This window comes from Palaemon carinicauda, chromosome 1 (assembly GCF_036898095.1).
Source record: "Palaemon carinicauda isolate YSFRI2023 chromosome 1, ASM3689809v2, whole genome shotgun sequence".
Taxonomy (NCBI): Eukaryota; Metazoa; Arthropoda; class Malacostraca; order Decapoda; family Palaemonidae; genus Palaemon; species Palaemon carinicauda.
The window spans coordinates 260,546,679-260,567,072 of NC_090725.1; the positions used below are offsets into that span (position 1 = coordinate 260,546,679).

The 20,394-nt window shown below is 37.0% G+C and overlaps 1 protein-coding gene across 1 annotated transcript in view; it reads left to right on the forward strand.

Annotated features, from left to right (window-relative positions):
- ctrip (E3 ubiquitin-protein ligase ctrip) overlaps positions 1 to 20,394 on the forward strand; it is a 113,639-nt gene that overhangs the window by 77,903 nt on the left and 15,342 nt on the right. The window contains 10 exon segments of the mRNA XM_068389555.1: positions 5,991 to 6,200; positions 7,163 to 7,350; positions 8,210 to 8,398; positions 8,616 to 8,777; positions 10,287 to 10,412; positions 10,675 to 10,845; positions 16,517 to 16,729; positions 17,012 to 17,182; positions 17,570 to 17,767; positions 17,969 to 18,446. Coding sequence (XP_068245656.1) covers positions 5,991 to 6,200; positions 7,163 to 7,350; positions 8,210 to 8,398; positions 8,616 to 8,777; positions 10,287 to 10,412; positions 10,675 to 10,845; positions 16,517 to 16,729; positions 17,012 to 17,182; positions 17,570 to 17,767; positions 17,969 to 18,446 — 2,106 coding nt within the window.

Genomic DNA, 20,394 nt, shown 5'->3' on the forward strand with positions numbered 1-20,394 from the left:
TGTGCATGCATGTATGTATGTATGCATATATATGTTTATATATATATATATATATATATATATATATATATATATATATATATATATATATTTATATATATCAATGTATATATATATATATATATTTATATATTAATGTATATATATATATTTATATATATCAATGTATATATATATATATATATATATAATGTATATATATATATATATATATATATGTATATATATATATTTATAAATGTGTATATATATATATATATATATATATATGCAGAAGAACCACAGGGAAAATGAAAATACAGAATATACACTTGAGTCCTGACTAGTTTCGTGTTACTTCCACAGAGGACTGATTTATTGAGAGAGGTTTCTTACATTTTATAGGGAAAGCAAAAGTACGAACATACATATAGAGATTTAGAGAACAATGACACTCCCTTACCCGCTACCTGGGTTTGACTCAGGTGTGCGTAGGAGGAGTCCGAAAGCTCGTTAGACACCTGCTAAAAAGGGTCATTTCTAGTGGCGGGTATATTCTTGTTTTCTTCTTATTTTACTTTCATTACAGTTATTTATATGTCAATGCGGTAGCCTTATCTATATAAATACATAAGCAAAACATACACAAAAATACAAATATATATACATATATATATACATACATATACATATATATATACATATATATACATATATACATATATATATATATATATACATATATATACATATATATATATACACATACACACATAAACATTTACATACATACACACACACATACATATACATATACATACACATACACATATATATACATACATACAGATACAAATACATATACATATACATAAATACTTACACATACACATACATATACATACACATACACATATACATATATACACACACACATATATACATGTATACATATATACACATACATACATACCTATGCATATATACATATATATATATTCTGTATTTTCATTTTCCCTGTGGTTCTTCTGCATCTGAGCATCACGTTTTCCTGTGATTTTTACGCATATATATATATATATATATATATATATACATATATATATATATATATACATATATATATATATATATATATATATATATACATATATATATATATATATATATATATATATATATATATATATATTTATATAAATATATATGTATATATATATATATATATATATATATATATATATATTATATATATACAGTATATACATATAAATATATATTTATATATATACAGTGTATATATGTGTATGTATATATATATATTATATATATTAATATACATACATACATACATATACCAAAGGCACTTCCCCCAATTTTGGGGGGTAGCCGACAACAACAAGAAACAAAACAAAAAGGGGACCTCTACTCTCTACGTTCCTCCAGCCTAACCAGGGACTCAGCCGAGTTCAGCTGGTACTGCTAGGGTGCCACAGCCCAACCTCCCACATTTCCACCACAGATGAAGCTTCATACTGCTGAGTCCCCTACTGCTGCTACCTCCGCGGTCATCTAAGGCACCGGAGGAAGCAGCAGGGCCTACCGGAACTGCGTCACAATCGCTCGCCATTCATTCCTATTTCTAGCACGCTCTCTTGCCTCTCTCACATCTATCCTCCTATCACCCAGAGCTTTCTTCACACCATCCATCCACCCAAACCTTGGCCTTCCTCTTGTACTTCTCCCATCAACTCTTGCATTCATCACCTTCTTTAGCAGACAGCCATTTTCCATTCTCTCAACATGGCCAAACCACCTCAACACATTCATATCCACTCTAGCCGCTAACTCATTTCTTACACCCGTTCTCACCCTCACCACTTCGTTCCTAACCCTATCTACTCGAGATACACCAGCCATACTCCTCAGACACTTCATCTCAAACACATTCAATTTCTGTCTCTCCATCACTTTCATTCCCCACAACTCCGATCCATACATCACAGTTGGTACAATCACTTTCTCATATAGAACTCTCTTTACATTCATGCCCAATCCTCTATTTTTTACTACTCCCTTAACTGCCCCCAACACTTTACAACCTTCATTCACTCTCTGACGTACATCTGCTTCCACTCCACCATTTGCTGCAACAACAGACCCCAAGTACTTAAACTGATCCACCTCCTCAAGTAACTCTCCATTCAACATGACATTCAACCTTGCACCACCTTCCCTTCTCGTACATCTCATAACCTTACTCTTACCCACATTAACTCTCAACTTCCTTCTCTCACACACCCTTCCAAATTCTGTCACTAGTCGGTCAAGCTTCTCTTCTGTGTCTGCTACCAGTACAGTATCATCCGCAAACAACAACTGATTTACCTCCCATTCATGATCATTCTCGCCTACCAGTTTTAATCCTCGTCCAAGCACTCTAGCATTCACCTCTCTCACCACTCCATCAACATACAAGTCAAACAACCACGGCGACATCACACATCCCTGTCTCAGCCCCACTCTCACCGGAAACCAATCGCTCACCTCATTTCCTATTCTAACACATATTCTATATATATATATATATATATATATATATATATATATACATATGTATATATATGTATATATATGTATATATATATATATATATATATATATATATATATATACATATGTATATATATGTATACATATATAGGTATGTATGTATATCTGTGCGTGTATGTATATGTATGTATTTGTGTGTGTATATATATATATATATATATATATATATATATATATATATATATATATATATATATATATATATATATATAAACCCTGCTTAATTTTGAGGTTAGGTGTTCATTAGTTCATTCATATTGCACACTATCCAGTAATTTCGGTGTTTTTCTGCGCCTTCCTGTTGGAAGCCTTCATGTTATTACCATGAAATTACACGTCACATTTTTATTAAGATAAGGATGAAGGTATGAAGAGATACTGATAATGTAAAGTTAAATGACAAGACTTAAAGTAAAATAGCTTTTCAGAAACAAGAGGAAAGTGTTTTGCCCAAGATCAGCGTAGCTATTTCTTGCTTTATTATATTGGAGGAACATACAGGCAATATAAAGAGTAAAAGAAATTAATCTAGTTGCTGTTAAGAAAATTGCCAATCCTAGAAACTAAGACTTCACCTGTTAATAAATCAGTAGATGGGTAGGTTTTACCTAAATAGAGGTTGGTTACATTTTTGATAGATTATTGGTGATAATCTTTTCTTTATGTATGCATTATAAGTTTTCTCTAGATTTATAATGCATAGTAATTTACATGACCATTAAAGTATTTTTTGAGTTTTAAAAATTATATCAGCTATTGAAGAGGTACTGGGGGATACTTTGAAATACCTGAGAGCTGGCATGAATATAGTAAGTTGGTGATTAGGTTGTGTATTGATGATAAGATAAAGGAAGTTTCCAAAGAAAGATGCAAGAGGAATAATCACTATATTTTAGGTAGGTAGGTTGGCCAGGGCACCAGTCATCCGTTTAGGTAGTACTGCTCGAGTGTTATTAGTGTCCTTTGACTGGCCAGACTACTGCATTGGATCCCTCTCTTTAGTTACAGCTCAGTTTGTCTTTGCCTACACATACTGAATAGTCTGGGCTATTCTTTCCACATTATTCTCTGTCCTTGTACACTTGATAACACCGAGATTACTAAATAATTCTTCTTCCCCCAATGGGTTAACTATGGCAATGTAATTGTTCAGTGGCTACTTTCCTCTTGGTAAGGGTAGAAGAGACTTTAGCTATGGTAAGCAACTCTTCTAGGAGAAGGACACTCCAAAATCAAACTTATGTTCTTTGATTTTGGGTAGTCATAACCTCGGTATCATGGCCTTCCACAGTCTTGGATTAGAGTTCTTTTGCCTGGTGGTACACTTGGGCATGCTGTTCTATCATACTTCTCTTCTGCTTGTTTTGTTCATTTTTTTACAGTTTATTTGTGAAGGATCTAATTTAATGTTACTGTTCTTGAAATATTATATTTTCAGTTTTTTCTTGTTTGCTTTTCTCACTGGGCTATTTCTTCCTGTTGGAACCCTTGGGCTTATAGCATCTTGCTTTTCCAACTAGGGAAATGATAGATAGTGAGGAACTAGATATCAAGGGCATTATCGAGACCTGGATTCAAGAAAAAAAACAGGATTTTATTTGAGAATACAAAATCCCAGGTGTCAGGGTTTTCAAGAAGGATTGCCTTATTAAAAAAGGTGGAGGGGCAATGCTCTCTATAAAAAAATCACCTAAAACCCTATAGAAATTAAATTAGAAACTGAATATGAAGTGACGAGCAAATATACAGACCACCACATCAAACACAAAAATAGGACGATGAGCTGTATAAATAATTTGGACAAGAAGTTAACAAAAAGGTAGCCATTCTAATGGGAGACTTGAAGGCAGCAGTAAACTAGGTTATTGTGAATTCTACATCAATCACAGAGGGACATAGGCTACTAGAATTTGTCCACAATGAATTCCTCCATCAGTTGGTCAATAAACCAACTTTAAGGAATAGCATAATTGATATTATGGTAACAACAAAAGGAAATTTACCATTCAGTGTTTCAGTAGGCAAAAATATGGGTAAAAGTGACCACAAAATACTTAGGTTTCTGGTAAATATTCCTCATCTAAAAGAAGTGAAAATTATAAATATGCTAGACTACAGACGTAGTAACTGGATAAAACTGAAGGAATACTCCAAGGATATAGAATACGACAAAACAGGGAACATAGATACACAATGGGACTCGGTCCTTTGTAGAAATATATAAAGAAAGAAAAAAAAAAAAGGCTAAATATATACCTCATGGAAAAATTTTATATAGACCGAGGTTGGAACGTTTAAACGTATTTGATCTACAAACTTAACTAAGGGGATAGGTAATAGAGGCGTTCAAAATTCCTAAAGAAATAACAAATGTAGATTACAACAATCTATTCACACTTCACAAATCAGTCCAGAGGTAACGGATACAAACTAGAATTGAAAAGATACAACTCTCAATGTGGCAATTTCTTTAAATGGAAAAAACTTGGAATAGACTTCCAGTGAATGTAGTAAACAATAACTCGATAAACGAGTTCAAGAAGAAGTTAAACAAGATAATAAGAACTCCGAATGCTTAAAACTAAATCTCTACAAAAGAGTAAATGAAGTCTCTGTGGGGGGACTAAAAAGTCTAACTCTCTCTCTCTCTCTCTCTCTCTCTCTCTCTCTCTCTCTCTCTCTCTCTCTCTCTCTCTCTCTCTCTCTAAAAAAAAAAAAAATAAAAGCAGACTAATTAAAATTTTTCGTTAGTTACCAGGACTAACCCAGGTTTTCAATAAGTTTAGTTATACCAAAAGATATGGGCAAGCTGGAATTTTTATGAAAGTCGCGAATTTCAGCTCATATAAGGTTTCAATGAATTTTTTGGTTTGGCACTTGTGCTATCTTCAGAGATTTCTTTTGGGGCAAGTAAGGTTCAGAAACAAAAATTTCTGTTGGGCAAGTAAGGTTCAAAACATTAAGGGAAGTATGGGCAATGTAAGGGAACCTGAATATTTTGGTAGTAGGGTATATGCATATTCATCCTTCATTTTTCGATTAAATTCTTTTAAGAAATTTTAATACTTTTAAATTACGCCATGTTAAGTAAGGAGGGTAAAATATCCCTATCTTCTATACCTGTATCTGGCATTTTTATAACCATCACTACTATAGTGACATTACCATTCAACCATCACGGTAAAGTTTCAAAAAAATAGTATTGAGGAACCGATTTCAAATTTTTATTGCAGGTTTATGTTGCCATTGTTTTCCTTTTTGGACTGACTATGGCTGGAAAGTAGGCACATTCAATGAAATGAGTGTTTTTTTTTTTGTTTTTTGGAATTCTCAAGGTTATTGTTGTGCATTAAGTAAAATTTTTATTTTTTTTAAAAAGTTTTATTTTATTATTTCAGCAATTGGGGGAAGCAGTAGTGGTGCCAGTGGTGGTGGTTTGGCAAGCAGTATTGGAGGCATTATGGCGCCAACTGATAGTGAAAGCGAAGAGGGAGAAATGGGGCGGTTAGAAGCACTACTGGCGTCACGTGGACTTCCCCCTAGTCTCTTTGGGGCATTAGGGCCACGCATGCAGCACATTCTGCACCGTTCAGTTTCATCATCTATTAGTAAGTTAAAGAAGTATAGTTTCTAATGCATTCAGCAAAAACGACTGGAATCTTGAACACTAATACAAACTTTTTAAGGATAGAAAGTATAATTCAGACTTACGGGAATTGAAAACGCTACTTTTTTTTTGTCTTTTTGACCTCGTTAAGAATGTGAAATTCAATGGGAGTGGGAGATTTGTGAGTAAAGAAGGATTATCCATAGTACACCTTGGTGTATGGTACTGAAGGAATTGCATAATTGTATTAATGCTTCTGGAAAGGTTTAAAGTTGTCTAGGATTATGCTGTTATTCTCTCTTTATTGGTGGTTTTTTATCTGGGTTGTATGTTCAGTTGTATCTATTGGTTTCTTGAAATTTGATCTGCATGGTGGTTATTGATTTTCCCCCTATTTGAAAACCCTTGAATATGAGTTTCATATATGTTCAAGCTCGCTTAATTTTCTCTACAGCTATATGATAATTAAGGTATGCAAATAGAATGCTTCTAAACTCTCATTAATAGTGTGCTAATTTTTTAAGCCAGTGACTTAGTCCTGAATTTCTGTTAGTAGAATCATTAAATTATCTTACCTTATTTTACCATTTGTATATTTTATGTTTTTGAAAATTTTAAGTGCTCTCTGGTGTTCATGACTGTTGGTATAAATGAATTTTCTCCACAAGTAATTTATAAGTATAGTGTGTGAATGTTTCCAAGAAAATTTTCAGTTTATGGATGTGGTAACATTGCAATTTAAATCTGCAATGTATCCTACAAACTTCTAGATCTTTTGATCCATCTCATCCATTACCTTCAGATAAAATTGGAAAATGAAAGTAAAATGTTTTGGTAGTTTTATCAGATTGTATTAGTTACCCTAAAAATTTTTGACTATGAATTGTTTAACAAGTTGTAATGCAGTATTTGAAACTTCTTATAATAAAAGCCTAACATTTTATATTTGATTTACTTTTACAGGTTCTAAAGCTCAACAGCTCTTGATAGGGCTACAAGCCACAGGAGATGAAAGTGAGCAATTGCAGGCTGTCATTGAAATGTGTCAGCTACTGGTCATGGGTAATGAAGATACACTTGCTGGGTTCCCTATCAAACAAGTCACTCCTGCGCTTATCAATTTACTTAACATGGAACACAATTTTGACATGGTAATTATTTTTGTTTCTTTTATAGATTATGTAATATTTGTCCTTTTTGTATATCATTGTTCATAAAGTTTCCTTTTGTATTCGGTGTAAAACTGTAGTTACACGTGGAATAGCCACTCTGGTAGTTAACTATTTTTTACCTCTATGTATTTTATAGATAGATCTGGTTTTTAATTTTGCAAGTTTTAGTATCTGAAATTTGCTATTGCCCCTGTGAGATTATGAGTTACAGTCAAAAGTCAAATGTCTAGTTATGATTGTTAAGGTGTTGTGAAATTGATATTTGTCATAAAAACCCTATTTATCATTATTAGAATTCTGTGTTTCCTGCCACTATTAATACACTATGTTCAGCCTGATGCCCCCCTTATCCAGTGGACTATCCAGAGAAAATGGAACTAGGCTACTGATGTGGATAGGAATCCAAAATATTTTAATTAGATGGAATGAAGTTGTAGTAATGATAAATGGGTTTGCTGATCTTTTGTATTTTAATATTGAATTAATGGTTTTAGGTGTGTGCTCTCAACTGCCACTTGAGGCAAGTAACATTTAATGCATAATAAAGCTAAAGTGACTATAGTATAATTTGGAAAAATTACTGTGCCACATTCCTTGCATTCGATCTAGTAATCAAGTTTGGATTAGGTAATATTTGAAGATTTCATTTTTGGGAAAGTTTTATTGTTAGAGAAACATTCAATTATTTTGGTCAAAGGAATTTGCATTTGACATATTGCGAGGAATTTTTAATAGCCACTTCACATAAGGTCTGGAATTTGTAATAAATACTTCTCAAAATGTTTAAAAATTAGTATCAAACAGATGGGGTTTTGAAGTCAACACACCTAAATTTCAGATGAATCATGCCTGCCGAGCCCTAACATACATGATGGAAGCCTTACCCCGGTCCTCTGCTGTTGTAGTGGATGCAGTACCTGTCTTTTTAGAGAAGTTACAGGTTATTCAGTGTATGGATGTTGCTGAACAGTCCTTGACAGCTCTAGACATGTTATCTCGAAAGCACTCGAAGGCCATATTACAGGCTGTAAGTTTTCATCTACCAGTGTTTTTTTATGATAAGATTAATTATTCAGACATATTTTTAAACAAATTATAGGATAGATAAAGATATTACATTGGTGTCTGAAAAGTTGATTTCAGATATATTGGCCTCTTAATCTTGAACTTTTAGTTTTAAGACCTTGATTTTGCCATCCTAATTTAGAAAAGTGAGAAAATTAATAGACTATCTTATTTTACAGCATGGAGTGTCTGCGTGCTTAATGTACATAGACTTCTTTTCTACTGGAGCACAGCGTGCAGCACTCAGCATCACAGCAAATTGTTGTCAGAACCTTACTGCAGATGAATTTCATTTCATTGCTGATTCCTTAACACTGCTATCCTCGAGACTGACTTCACAGGTATGTTTTGTTCAATATAATGATCATATATTTTATTGCCTGTTTTCTATGGGTTGGATTATCCTTGTCTAGCTTACCTTTAATCTACCAAGATCCAGATCAACTCCTATAGTACAGATATACATTAAATAGCAAATAATTGTTTGCAAATAAGAAACATTTGGCGAAGTGCGGCAAGAATCCATCCCTAACATGGCCGGAATTGGTCTGGCATAGTTGCACCTGGAAGGTATATAGCCTGATTAATCTGTGAATGATCTAGCCTGTTTAGGGACTGGAGGAAGTAAAATAAGAAAAAGACAGTCTACTATGGGCACAGGAAAGAGAGTGCTTTTACCATTACAGGTATACCTCGATTTATGTCGTTTAAAGTCTCTTTCGAATATATGTCGGCTGTCAAAAATGATACATGGTAAAATAAAAATCCAGTTTTGAGTCATTGACTTTTTGTCTATCCACCACAAGTATCGAAGTTATAATATCACCGGAATAGTGTTAAAAGCACACAAAACATGTTACTTTACTTTAAGAAATTAAAAAAAAAGTATATAAAATCAATTCAAAATACTTACATTTAACATAAACGTTCACATAACAAAAATTCTAGCGAATGAACTATGAAAACCGCTGTGACAGTTTTTTTATATTAATTAGCAGTCATTAAGAGCTTAACAGTGATGTTTTCTATAGTAGTTCAACTATCTACCATTTGAAGCATTAAGAGCACATAAAATCATATTGTATAATAAGAATAAAAGTTTATAAAATCATATGAAAATACTTTTTTGTACACTATTTTCTTAATATCAAGTGCAACTCAACAAACTTATTTTTATTTATGGTTAGGATCAGCTGAACCCTAGACTATTGCGAATAACAAAGAATATTAGCTCTCTCTCTCTCTCTCTCTCTCTCTCTCTCTCTCTCTCTCTCTCTCTCTCTCTCTCTCTCTCTCTCTCTCTCTCTCTCTCTTCTTCTTCTTCTTCTTCTTCTTCTTCTTCTTCTTCTTCTTCGTCTTCGTCTTCGTCTTCGTCTTCGTCTTCTTCTTCGTCTTCGTCTTCGTCTTCGTCTTCGTCTTCGTCTTCGTCTTCGTCTTCGTCTTCTTCTTCTTCTTCTTCTTCTTCTTCTTCTTCTTCTTCTTCTTCTTCTTGTGGTGACAGCTGTTCATACCATATCACTGTAGTTTAGGCATGCATTCATCTTCATTCGCCACATCATATTGTACTCTTTACCTGTTCCTTAAAATTACAAAATGACTGAGTTTTCTTTGACCTGAGAAGTGAGGATTGATTGATTGATTGGAAGTTTTCAGGCATCCTGACATCTAAGATCATTGAAGTAAGGAAACAATATATGAATGTATAGTGGATTTGTAGGATAAAAGCACACGGTTATTAAGTATATTATCTATTATTTACGAAGAGTAGTAAAGATCTGAATTTATTTTGCAAAATTTTAAGTTTTATATTTTTTGTCTGTTAAACTTCTATTACGGAATTTGTATTTCAGGGTGATAAAAAATGCGTAGAAAGTGTGTGTTTAGCATACAGCAGATTGGTCGATTGTTTCCAGAATGACCCTAACCGGTTACAAGAGATTGCTGGTCATGGTTTATTAACGAATATACAACAGTTGGTGAGTAAAAGAAAATATATTGTAAGTCTACTGTCAAATATCTCTATCCATGTATAGCTCATTGAGAATTTAATGTTCAATCAAATTTATTAATTTCCACCATAATGGGTTTTCATGCTTGACTCGTTTACTTTTTTCACTGGAGTACTGCTTTCAAGTAGCTTGAGAAACTTCGGGAGTTGCATTATAAAATATTCAAAATGTTAATGTCATTATCTGTTTGCTGTGGCAATATAGATTACTGTCTGTACCATCTTTTCAGCTGGTCATGTCCCCTCCTGTCTTGAGTAGTGGAACATTCATCATGGTGATTCGAATGCTTTCTTTGATGTGTAACAATTGTCCGGAATTGGCTGTTCAGCTGTTAAAAAACAACATAGCCCATACGCTTTGTTACCTTCTCACAAATTCAACAGATCCACCTGGAGAGCAAGTAAGGAATTTTGAAATTTTTTTTTTCTATTTTATAGAAAAAATTTAGTCTTAACACTCAATGTTTACTTTTTGCCAATTTGTTTTGTAATTAAAGATAAATAAGTCTAGCTGAAGTAGAAGTATAAGGAATATTACATTAATTCAACAAGTAATGGGGGAACTCGTAGGAAAAATTGCCCTTTTGTATGAGCTTCATTTTGAAGTTAGTGTATCATGTGGCCTGCCCTTACTACTACTACTACTAAGACAGAATCTACCAAAGCAGACCTCAATTGACTTGCCTTGGTTATTTACACAATGGAGTAAAATTTTCATATACTGTATTTTGACTTCTTGCACTGTAGTCTCCAGATACATTCGATCTCTGAATCCCATTCATTTTCTGGAAGCTAAAAATTTTCAAACCAATCTGTTCTGCCTTTGACCTCAAAGGTTGTATATTTTCATCATATAGAGAATTAAATCCAGTAAGAAATTGCCTAATCCAAAAGTTCTTACGATTCACTATCATTTCATAGATTTTGTGTTAGTGTTTCTATTAACCTATCCTGATGTTCATACTGCTTTTCTAAAAGCTTGTTTTATTGACCTTTATATCTCAAAACTTGAAAAAAAATTATAACTTTCCTTTTGATAAACGTGCCTGTAGTAAAGTAATGAGGCTAATGTTTAATGGCAATATGCGAACCAGTAACATGCCAGAGGTTCCCTTGTTTTTTTTCTCATTGGTTTGATATGCTTCTCCTTCCAGGTTGTGATGAGTTTTAGTTATGGTCTTCCTCTGGATTTATTAGCATTTACAATATGGTGATAGTACTGGGATTTAGATAACTGTTGTGAGATATGTGAATACCTCGCAGTTGCTTTCGTGGAAAAGATATTTGTTCCGACGAGAAATACTTAGCTCGAACTACTTTCATAGGAGGATTGGTATAAACCACTCCGCTCCGACCAAATTGATTCGCTTCCCACTCCCACAATGCCCGCCCGGGTCATCTTGACCTCAGGTCGTCAGTCTGTGAACAATTTCCCGACCTCGCTCCCGCTCTGACCCTGATATCGTGGTTCCCACATGGTCTTCTAGTGTTCCCTGTGTTCCCTTGTGTTTTCCCGTTTCCTTTCTTTTCCTTGTTTGCGTGTTTCATTGCCCTGTGGTGAAGGCTCATTATCGTTGCCCTGGACCTTCTGCAGAGAATCCGCGTGGCGCTTTCTTGTTCAAGGAAGAGGTTGACCCGCATTCCCTCTGTTCCACGTGTCGGGGACAAAGGTGCGCGAAGGAGGCTACTTGCCCTGAATGCGTCGTTTGGCCCGACTGGCAATGGAAGTTAGTCGGGATGAAGAAGAAGAAGGCCAAGAAGGAGAAACGTACTATGCGAGGGAAACCTTGGTAGAGTTGTCCTCCGAGGTGAAATCCCAAAGGTCATCCCCAGTCCCCGTCCATGGCGGGGACATAAGTGAGTCTGTTGCCAGGCCTCAACCGATGGTTGAGCTCGTTGTTTCGTCTGATGAGGCCCCTGTGTCGGATCATCATCTTCTTCTTCTTCCTGTCTGTCTGTCTGTGTCTGTCTGTCTGTCTGTCTTGCACTGTTATTTTTATCGGCATCCATTACAACGTACTATTACAGGAGAGGTACCATGAGGGAGGCATCTTCTCTCAATATGAATTAAATCACAGTACTGTATGGCCCCTGGGATACACCATGAGAGTGCAGATAATGAACTTCCAGAGACAAATCCCGTGCACACTCCATGTAATAATTGCTTAGAAAACCAGGGGAAGACCTCTTAATAATTGCTTAGAAAACCAGGGGAAGACCTCTTAATGTGCAATAATAAACAAATTATCTAAAGTAGATCGTGCTAGTGTTCAACACCGAGATGACAAAGAGAGTGGCGCATCAGTTACTGCATACTGCTAGAATGCTCAATCCTTCAAGTGCATATGTTTATTGAAGGAAAGAAAATGGGAAAGGTTTAAAATATTAAAATTTTATGGGCCAGGGTCGATTAAGCCAACCTTGAGAAGAAGCAATAGAATCCCCCTGGAACCCTCGTCGAGTTAGTCAGTTCGGAGTCAAGACCCTAGAAGGAGATCGACGGCAGACAAAGCTCGCAGATCACCCCGATCGCGAGCTGAAGGCTAAGCCACTTCTGACTCTTATATGGCGAACTTACCTTTCACGCCATTAAAAGTAAAGGAAGTCATTACTAAGGAGTAAGTGAGATGGATGAGAGGCGTAACTCCACCTCACGCTGACATCATCCGTCCTGGGATGAGTAGGGACATGGGCTCGCCCAGGGAGATTGCAATCCATCCCACCAACCCTCATAACATTGAGGTAGTGCCTCTGAATCAGTGTCTGGTTTCAGTTCCCCTTTCAGAGGGGCCTCCAGGTCCTACTGCCAAGGCTTCATCCAAGTCCTCGAAGGCCTCGCAGGTTCCCCCTCCTAAGACCGGTCTCGCGACAGCCCCTCAGGTTTTTACCAGAGTGTTCGCCTTAGTGTCATCTTGGGATCACAGGAACGGCATCCGTCTTCTCAGATATCTGGACGACTGGCTGAACCTAGCAGACTCGGAGATGACCTTTCTTCACCATCGAGACATGCTTCTCGAGTTTAGTCAGGATTTGGGGGTCCTGGTAAATCACGAGAAGTCATCAATGCCTTCACAGAGACTGATATACCTTGGAATGATCATAGACACTGTCCTAGAGAAAGTCTTCCCATCAGACAAAAGAGTACACAGGATGAAAGAAGTGGCTGCACCCTTCTTTGGGAAAGAAGTTTTTCCAGCTTCTCATTAGTTGAATCTGTTAGGCCACCCTCTCATCCATCTTGTTCCAAATGGCTGCCTCAAGATTAAGATCCCTGCAGTGGGAGCTGAAGTCCGTGTGGGACCAACACTCAGACCCATCGTACACCTGAGTTCGCATAACTCAGGATCAGGTGACCGATTTGAGTTGGCGGATGGTAGACGAAAACTTTCGGCGAGGCCAGAATCTTCTCGTTCCCCCTCCGGATTTGATACTCTTCACAGATGCGTCAAAAGAAGGGTGGGGGCTTGCCTGCTGCACTATACGATCTCCAACCTTTGGTCAGAATCAGAAAGGTAACCAGCACAGAAATCTTCTAGGGATGGGAGCAGCCTACCTGGCTCTTCATCAGTTCCAACAGTTGCTGGCAGGTCACTCTGGTGTTGATAAGCGACAACACCACAGTAGTGGCTTACATAAACAAACAGGGCGGCACCTTTTCGGAGCCTCTTTGCCATCTTGCAGTAAAGATCCTCAGATGGTCAGAACATCATTCGGTGGCTCTATCAGCTCGATTCATTCCCGGCAGGAGGAATGTGCTCGTAGACGATCTGAGCAGTGTGACTCGGATAGTAGGCATCGAATGGTCTTTGAATTGTCAGAGAGCCAACAAAGTCCTGACTTTGTGGGTTTCCCCGACTGTAGACCTGTTCGCAACATCTCTGAACAACAAGCTTCCGCTGTACTGTTCTCCAGTCCAGGACCTTCAGGCCCTATGGCAAGATGCATTCCAACAACATTTTTTTCTGAAGAGAAGACTGCTCGACAAAACAAGAGCGTCCAAAGATCTAATGATGACCCTTGTAGCTCCGCTAAAGCTTCCCGCAGAGTGGTTTCCAGACCACCTGCAACTTCTAGTAGACCTACCAAGAGAACTCCCTCCACGACCAGATCTACTCAAACAGTCACACGCGAACATCTTCCACAAAACCATACAGTCGCTTTGACTTCACGCGTGGAGACTATCCAGCGTCCCCTCTCAGAAGGGCTTTTCACGACAAGTTGCTAAATGAATGTCCGGACACTTGCGTAGGTCCTCAGCCTTGGTCTACTAGGCAAAATGGAGTGTCTTTTGTGGTTGTTGTCATGGAGGGAATCTCTCCACCTGATGCCACTATTCCAGTAATAGTGGAGTTTCTTGTATACCTTCGGAAGGAAAAGCTCATTTCAGTATCGGCGGTGAAAGGCTCTTTCTCAGCCTTGAACCTTGCCTTCAAGCTGAAAGGAGTCGACATTTCCTCCTCATTGGAGCCTTCCTTATTCATGCGGAGTTGGAGTTATGAGATCACTTCCCCCTAGTCAGAGATCAGGCTGCCTCCTTGGAATGGGGTTCGCGTCTTGAGATCCTGAAAAGGACCTCCCTACAAACCATTACACCATGCAATTGACCGAAATCTCACTTTGAAGACAGTTCCTACTCGCTTTAGCCTCGGCAAAGAGAGTTTGTAAACTTCATGGCTTCTTGTATGACATCGCTCATTCAAGGGGATGGAGAGAAGCGATACTCGGCTTCATCCCTGAGTTTATTGGCAAGACTCGAAATCCTGGGGTGCTGGATCATAGATTCGGGCCCCCTCAGATTGCGAATCTTCTTTCTGTAACCAACGACCCAGATCAGTTGTTACTTTGCCCAGTGAGAAGTTTGAGATACTATCTTAAACGCACTGCAGCAATACGGCCCAGACTAACATCTGTTTGTTAGCTCAGGGAGAGTAAAGAGGAAGATCATCAAGAACGCAGTTTCCTCTTGTATTTGCCAAGTGATGAAAAGAGCCTTGGCTCCGGAGCCTCCTCAGGCTCGGCGACCTAGACCCCATGACGTCAGGGGAATCAGTCCTCCCCTGGCGTTTAAGCGCAACTTTTCCGTGTTGCAGGTTCACCAAGCGGGCATGTGGAAAAGACAAACCACATTCACAGCCCTATTACCTCATACGTGACCCACAGGAGACTCGATACGTTTACTGTCGGTCCTGTGGTGGTTGGTCAACAAGTGGTTTAAGATACCTTAAGCTCCTTGATGGAAAGTAGCAGTTGGTAGAGGGTATTGCTTGGCCGTGTTGAAACTGGCATGAATGAGAAGAATGTCTGGCTTTCCTTTCTTCATCTTCCCATCCCTTGGGGTACAGCACCATGGGTCCTTCTGCAAGCTGTCTACATCACTATTGGCTTCTGCAAGGGAGCAATGGGATAAGTCTTGTTGTTTTTCCTATATAAACTCCCAGACGTTCAAACAAATAACCTGTGTTTTACTACATTGCACAGGCTGCGAGTATACTCACTTTTCCCTAGACCACAGTCATATACTGTACTGGATAAAACTGGGTCAATGTCCATGCTAGATCCAGGACTTTCACCCACTTAAGAGCGAGTCGTCCACATAAATAACGAAGGTTTCTTAGTATGGGAACAAATGACAAATTCGGAGATACCGTAATTTGTATTTTTCCCTAACTAATACAAACCTGAAGTTATTTATATAAATTGGCCTGCCATCACCTGTCCCTCAGAAGTCCTGCCTGCAATAAAATGTGACGTCTCTTACCACTGTGTATATAGAGGCGCCTGGGTACCCCTCTGCCACCCCAGCCTACCCGCTAAGCGGTTAGACAGGGTTGCCACCTTCCAATTAAAGTCTAATGGCTACCTCCAGGTGCCACTGAAAGAATATCCACATAAATAACTCCAGGTTTGTATTAGTTAGGGAAAAATACAAATTATCTCCAAATTTGTATTATTACAAATGATTGAAGGAAAAAATATTAAGCATGGAAATATGGGCAGGCTGTATTGAATATTGGTGGTCATGTGCTACGTTATATAGCAAAATACTATGTCATTTTTAACATCGCATTACAGATTGAGCTGGTTTCCCGTACCCCGCAAGAACTTTATGAAATAACTTGTTTGATTGGAGAACTGATGCCTATGCTTCCGTCTGATGGAATTTTTGCAATTGACGTGGCCTTGATAAGACCTGCAGGGTCTGCCCAAGATTTGGTTATGTGGCAGTGGCAGGATGATAGAGCAACTTGGCAGAACTATGCTACCAGTGATTCTCGGATCATTGAGGTGAGAATAATATTGATTGAGCAGTTTCTACCCCTGGTTTTAATAGAATATTTTCCTTTTTTCAAGGAAAGGTAAAGGGTGCAGCATTCTATGATAAGAAAATACAAATATATGGGGCTTTCTGTCTTGTAGGACTTTTGGCTAGGTAACCCAATGGAATAAATATTAAAATTAGTGCCTATTACTTTTTGTGGTATGGAAGTAAAGCCAAAAGTCTCGTTTGAATGATATGATTTGGTCTTTTTCTAGTTTCAGTATGTTCACAGCCTTTACTGTTTGCAGCTCTCTCATCAATCTGGTGAAGATGAAATTAGCCTTTGTATTCAGGGTCGTTCCTATACTTTAGACTTCCACTCAATGCAGCAAATCAACGATAACTCTGGAACTATGAGGTCAGTGCAAAGACGGATGATGCCAGTTGGGATGTCTGGAACCCCTACAGTGGCTACACAGGTTGGTAATTTTTAAACAATGCAGCTTTATTTTAGGATACGTCAGCTGTTCTTCCATATTTTATAGTTTAAAAGAAATTCATTTTTATTACTTTTCAATACTAATTTTTTTGGCTTAATGTAGTTTTATTATAATAAAATTTATCAATTGTTTTATATCCATGTGAAAGTCAGTCTCACCAAACCTGAATTTTGAATATACCTTCATACTTCCCATGGCCAGACCTTAGCTTAGTATGATGCCTTTTGCAAAAAGTTTTGCAATTTTTTCAACTTTTCTCTCATGATGTTTCATAATTTTTCATTATATTTCATTAAAATGTTCTTGATATGATATTGTTTTATCGGTAACTAGATTTCAGCTTGCTAATGAAAGATTTGTTTTCAGGCCACTGATGCTCGTGCAAAGTGCCTGCAAGAAGATTCAGAATTGGCTTCCAATCTGATACGTTCACTTTTTAGCTTGCTATATGAGGTTTATAGTTCATCGGCTGGTCCTGCAGTACGTTACAAATGTTTACGGGCACTGTTGAGAATGGTCCAGTTTTCCAGTCCTGAGTTATTACAACAAGTCCTTAAAAGCCAGGTGCAGTGTTCAGGTTTTTTCTCTTGTTGCATGGTTATATTTTGTGTAAATTGAGCAAGTTTCATGTATATGCTATGAGATTAAAAAAAAAAAATTCATTATACTGTATCATCAAGGGAGGATTTTTTTTTTTCTTTTTTTATGGACATTTCGAGCAGTAATCCATTACATGAGAATTTAATCCTCTATTTTGAACTTCAGAGTGTTTCTTCACACCTGGCTACTATGCTGTCGTCACATGACTTGAAAATCATTGTTGGGGCGATACAAATGGCAGAAATCTTGATGCAAAAGTTACCAGAAATATTTGCTATTTACTTCCGTCGTGAGGGAGTAATGCACCAAATCAAACGTTTGTGTGACCCTGATGCAACATTAGGAACCCCATCAGCAAAGTGGAGCAGTCCTGAACTTTCTGTAGGACCAGGACGTGGCAACACTCATTCTGCTAGTCCATTATTAACTAGTAGGCCATTTAATGGGAATTGCCTGGATTCCACACCTTCTCTTCCTGCACCTCCTGCCCAGGAGGATGAGAAACTCCAAAGCCCATCACAGTTGCGACTTGCTGACGTACTCAAACGAAAACGCACTGCAAGGATTCGTGCTGGTATGGGGAGAAAAAGTAGACAAGAAGAATCCTCATCATCATCCTCATTTAGCGAATTTTTTATGAAAAGTGAGTTTGAACTGTGAAGGTCTTTTCTTTCTTAAATGATCCCATTTTTATCATATTCTCGGTGTTTCATCTTATAAGAGTCACAATTTTGCAGATAATCTGTCATTATTGTAGTATGCCAGGCTTGTGTGATCTGCATGGCTCACTAAAAGTTCTTTGTAATTTTAATTTGATGTCATGTACAATGGTTTTTGTAAGTATTTTCTAGTGAAAATTTGTCTTCGTACAGTATGTAATGTCCTCTTTTAAGAGAACATGCTAATTTCACCCAATAGTTGATTTATGAAATAGAACTTTCACATAAAATAACTATTTTATTAGTAGTAAATATCCAGAAAAGAAAAATTTCTCATCACATGGTATACATGTGGTGTACTCCGTATATTGATTTATAGGCATATGCCCTGTGTTACAGTTGGATTAAATACAAATAAGCTATGTATATAGTTAGAAAGCTAACTTACATTTGCATGTAAAATGAAAAATTACAATTTGTTTATAAGTTTATATTTTTTCCATACAGCAAGTAATTGTAATTCAACTTGGAATTACTAGCATTGTAGAATAAAAACTATTATTACAGTGGCCAGTCAAAGAATTACATTGCCAAGGAAGTTTTATATGTTGACAATATTTTTTATTCTAATGTGTGACTGTGATTTTTTTTAAAGGTATAAAACATCTAATTTTATTCTGAAGTTTTAAAGTGTTGGAATTAATTACTGATTGTCACCATTTAAAATGTTACCAAATTGATTATCTTGTGGCGATGGAGTTACAGTGCTTCATTGTTATTCATTTATGCTTTATTTGCATCGGACATTGAAACAGCAGCTACTCTGAGCTCCTAATTCACAAGATCAAGAAGGTTCCTACCACTTTCATCCTGCCTACTGAAGCTTTCTCTAACTTTATCTCTTGGGTGTGGAGGCTTCTTGGTATTGTTTGTATTTTTCTTCAATCTAAGCCATTGTCATTTTGTGCTTGTGGTGTTATGATTAGGTTGTCTTCAATGCCAACTTTTTTTGCAGGGAATTGTAATTTTAGTTCTCTCCTCTTCTTGAGGATTAATTTAGTAGGAAATGTTTTTTTTTTATTCTTATCGTTTCTTTTCTGTGTTCTAGTATCTTGCTCATCTTGGGATAGTGTATTTGGTATTTGCTTGTCTTAATGACAGAATGAAAAATGCTGCTGATACTAAACCCAAATCATGGTCGTGGTGCCTCTACATGATAAGAAGTACAATAAGTATTGGCTCATGCTAATACGCTTAAAGATGATTTTTAGGCGTTCGACTACCCAGATAATTTTACTGTTGAAATACTGCACGATTGTGAAGTTCCTGAAACAGCAGCACTTAGACAGTTTGTGCTAAGCCAGGCACCCTGACCCTTCACATTTGTTAGGTTATAGAGTGAGACTTTGAAAGTAGAGGCTTTTTTTTAATGACTGCCATCACCATTGCCCATCAAACCCTCTTAGGCTGACAAGGGCAAATTTTACTTTAGTATGACTAATCTAAATTTATATGATGCTTCTGCTTGTAATTGCACATTTCATTGTTTGCCGTTATGTTTAGCAAAAATTTCAGGATCTTTATTGGTTAGCAGGAGATTTTCCCACCATAGAATTTAAATTCCCCATCTGCAACAAGATTCTATACTATTCGTAATGAAGACGTGTTAATTGTTGCATCTTGACAGCATGTCGACATGTTGTACACAGTATGTCTAAGGGTAGTCTTTGGTTGATGTAATTTTGTTTTTGTCACAAAGTCGCAAGGGCTGGTGCTGAGTACTTTTATATGACCCGCTTTTTCATTCTGGCTATGGTGTCCAATAGTACAGATGACCACCCATGCCTGGTGAGAGCCATTGGGTGTTCTCTCAAGAGGATCAGGCAGTTTGAACGATGAGATTCTAATTTAACTGCTATCAATAAACAAAAT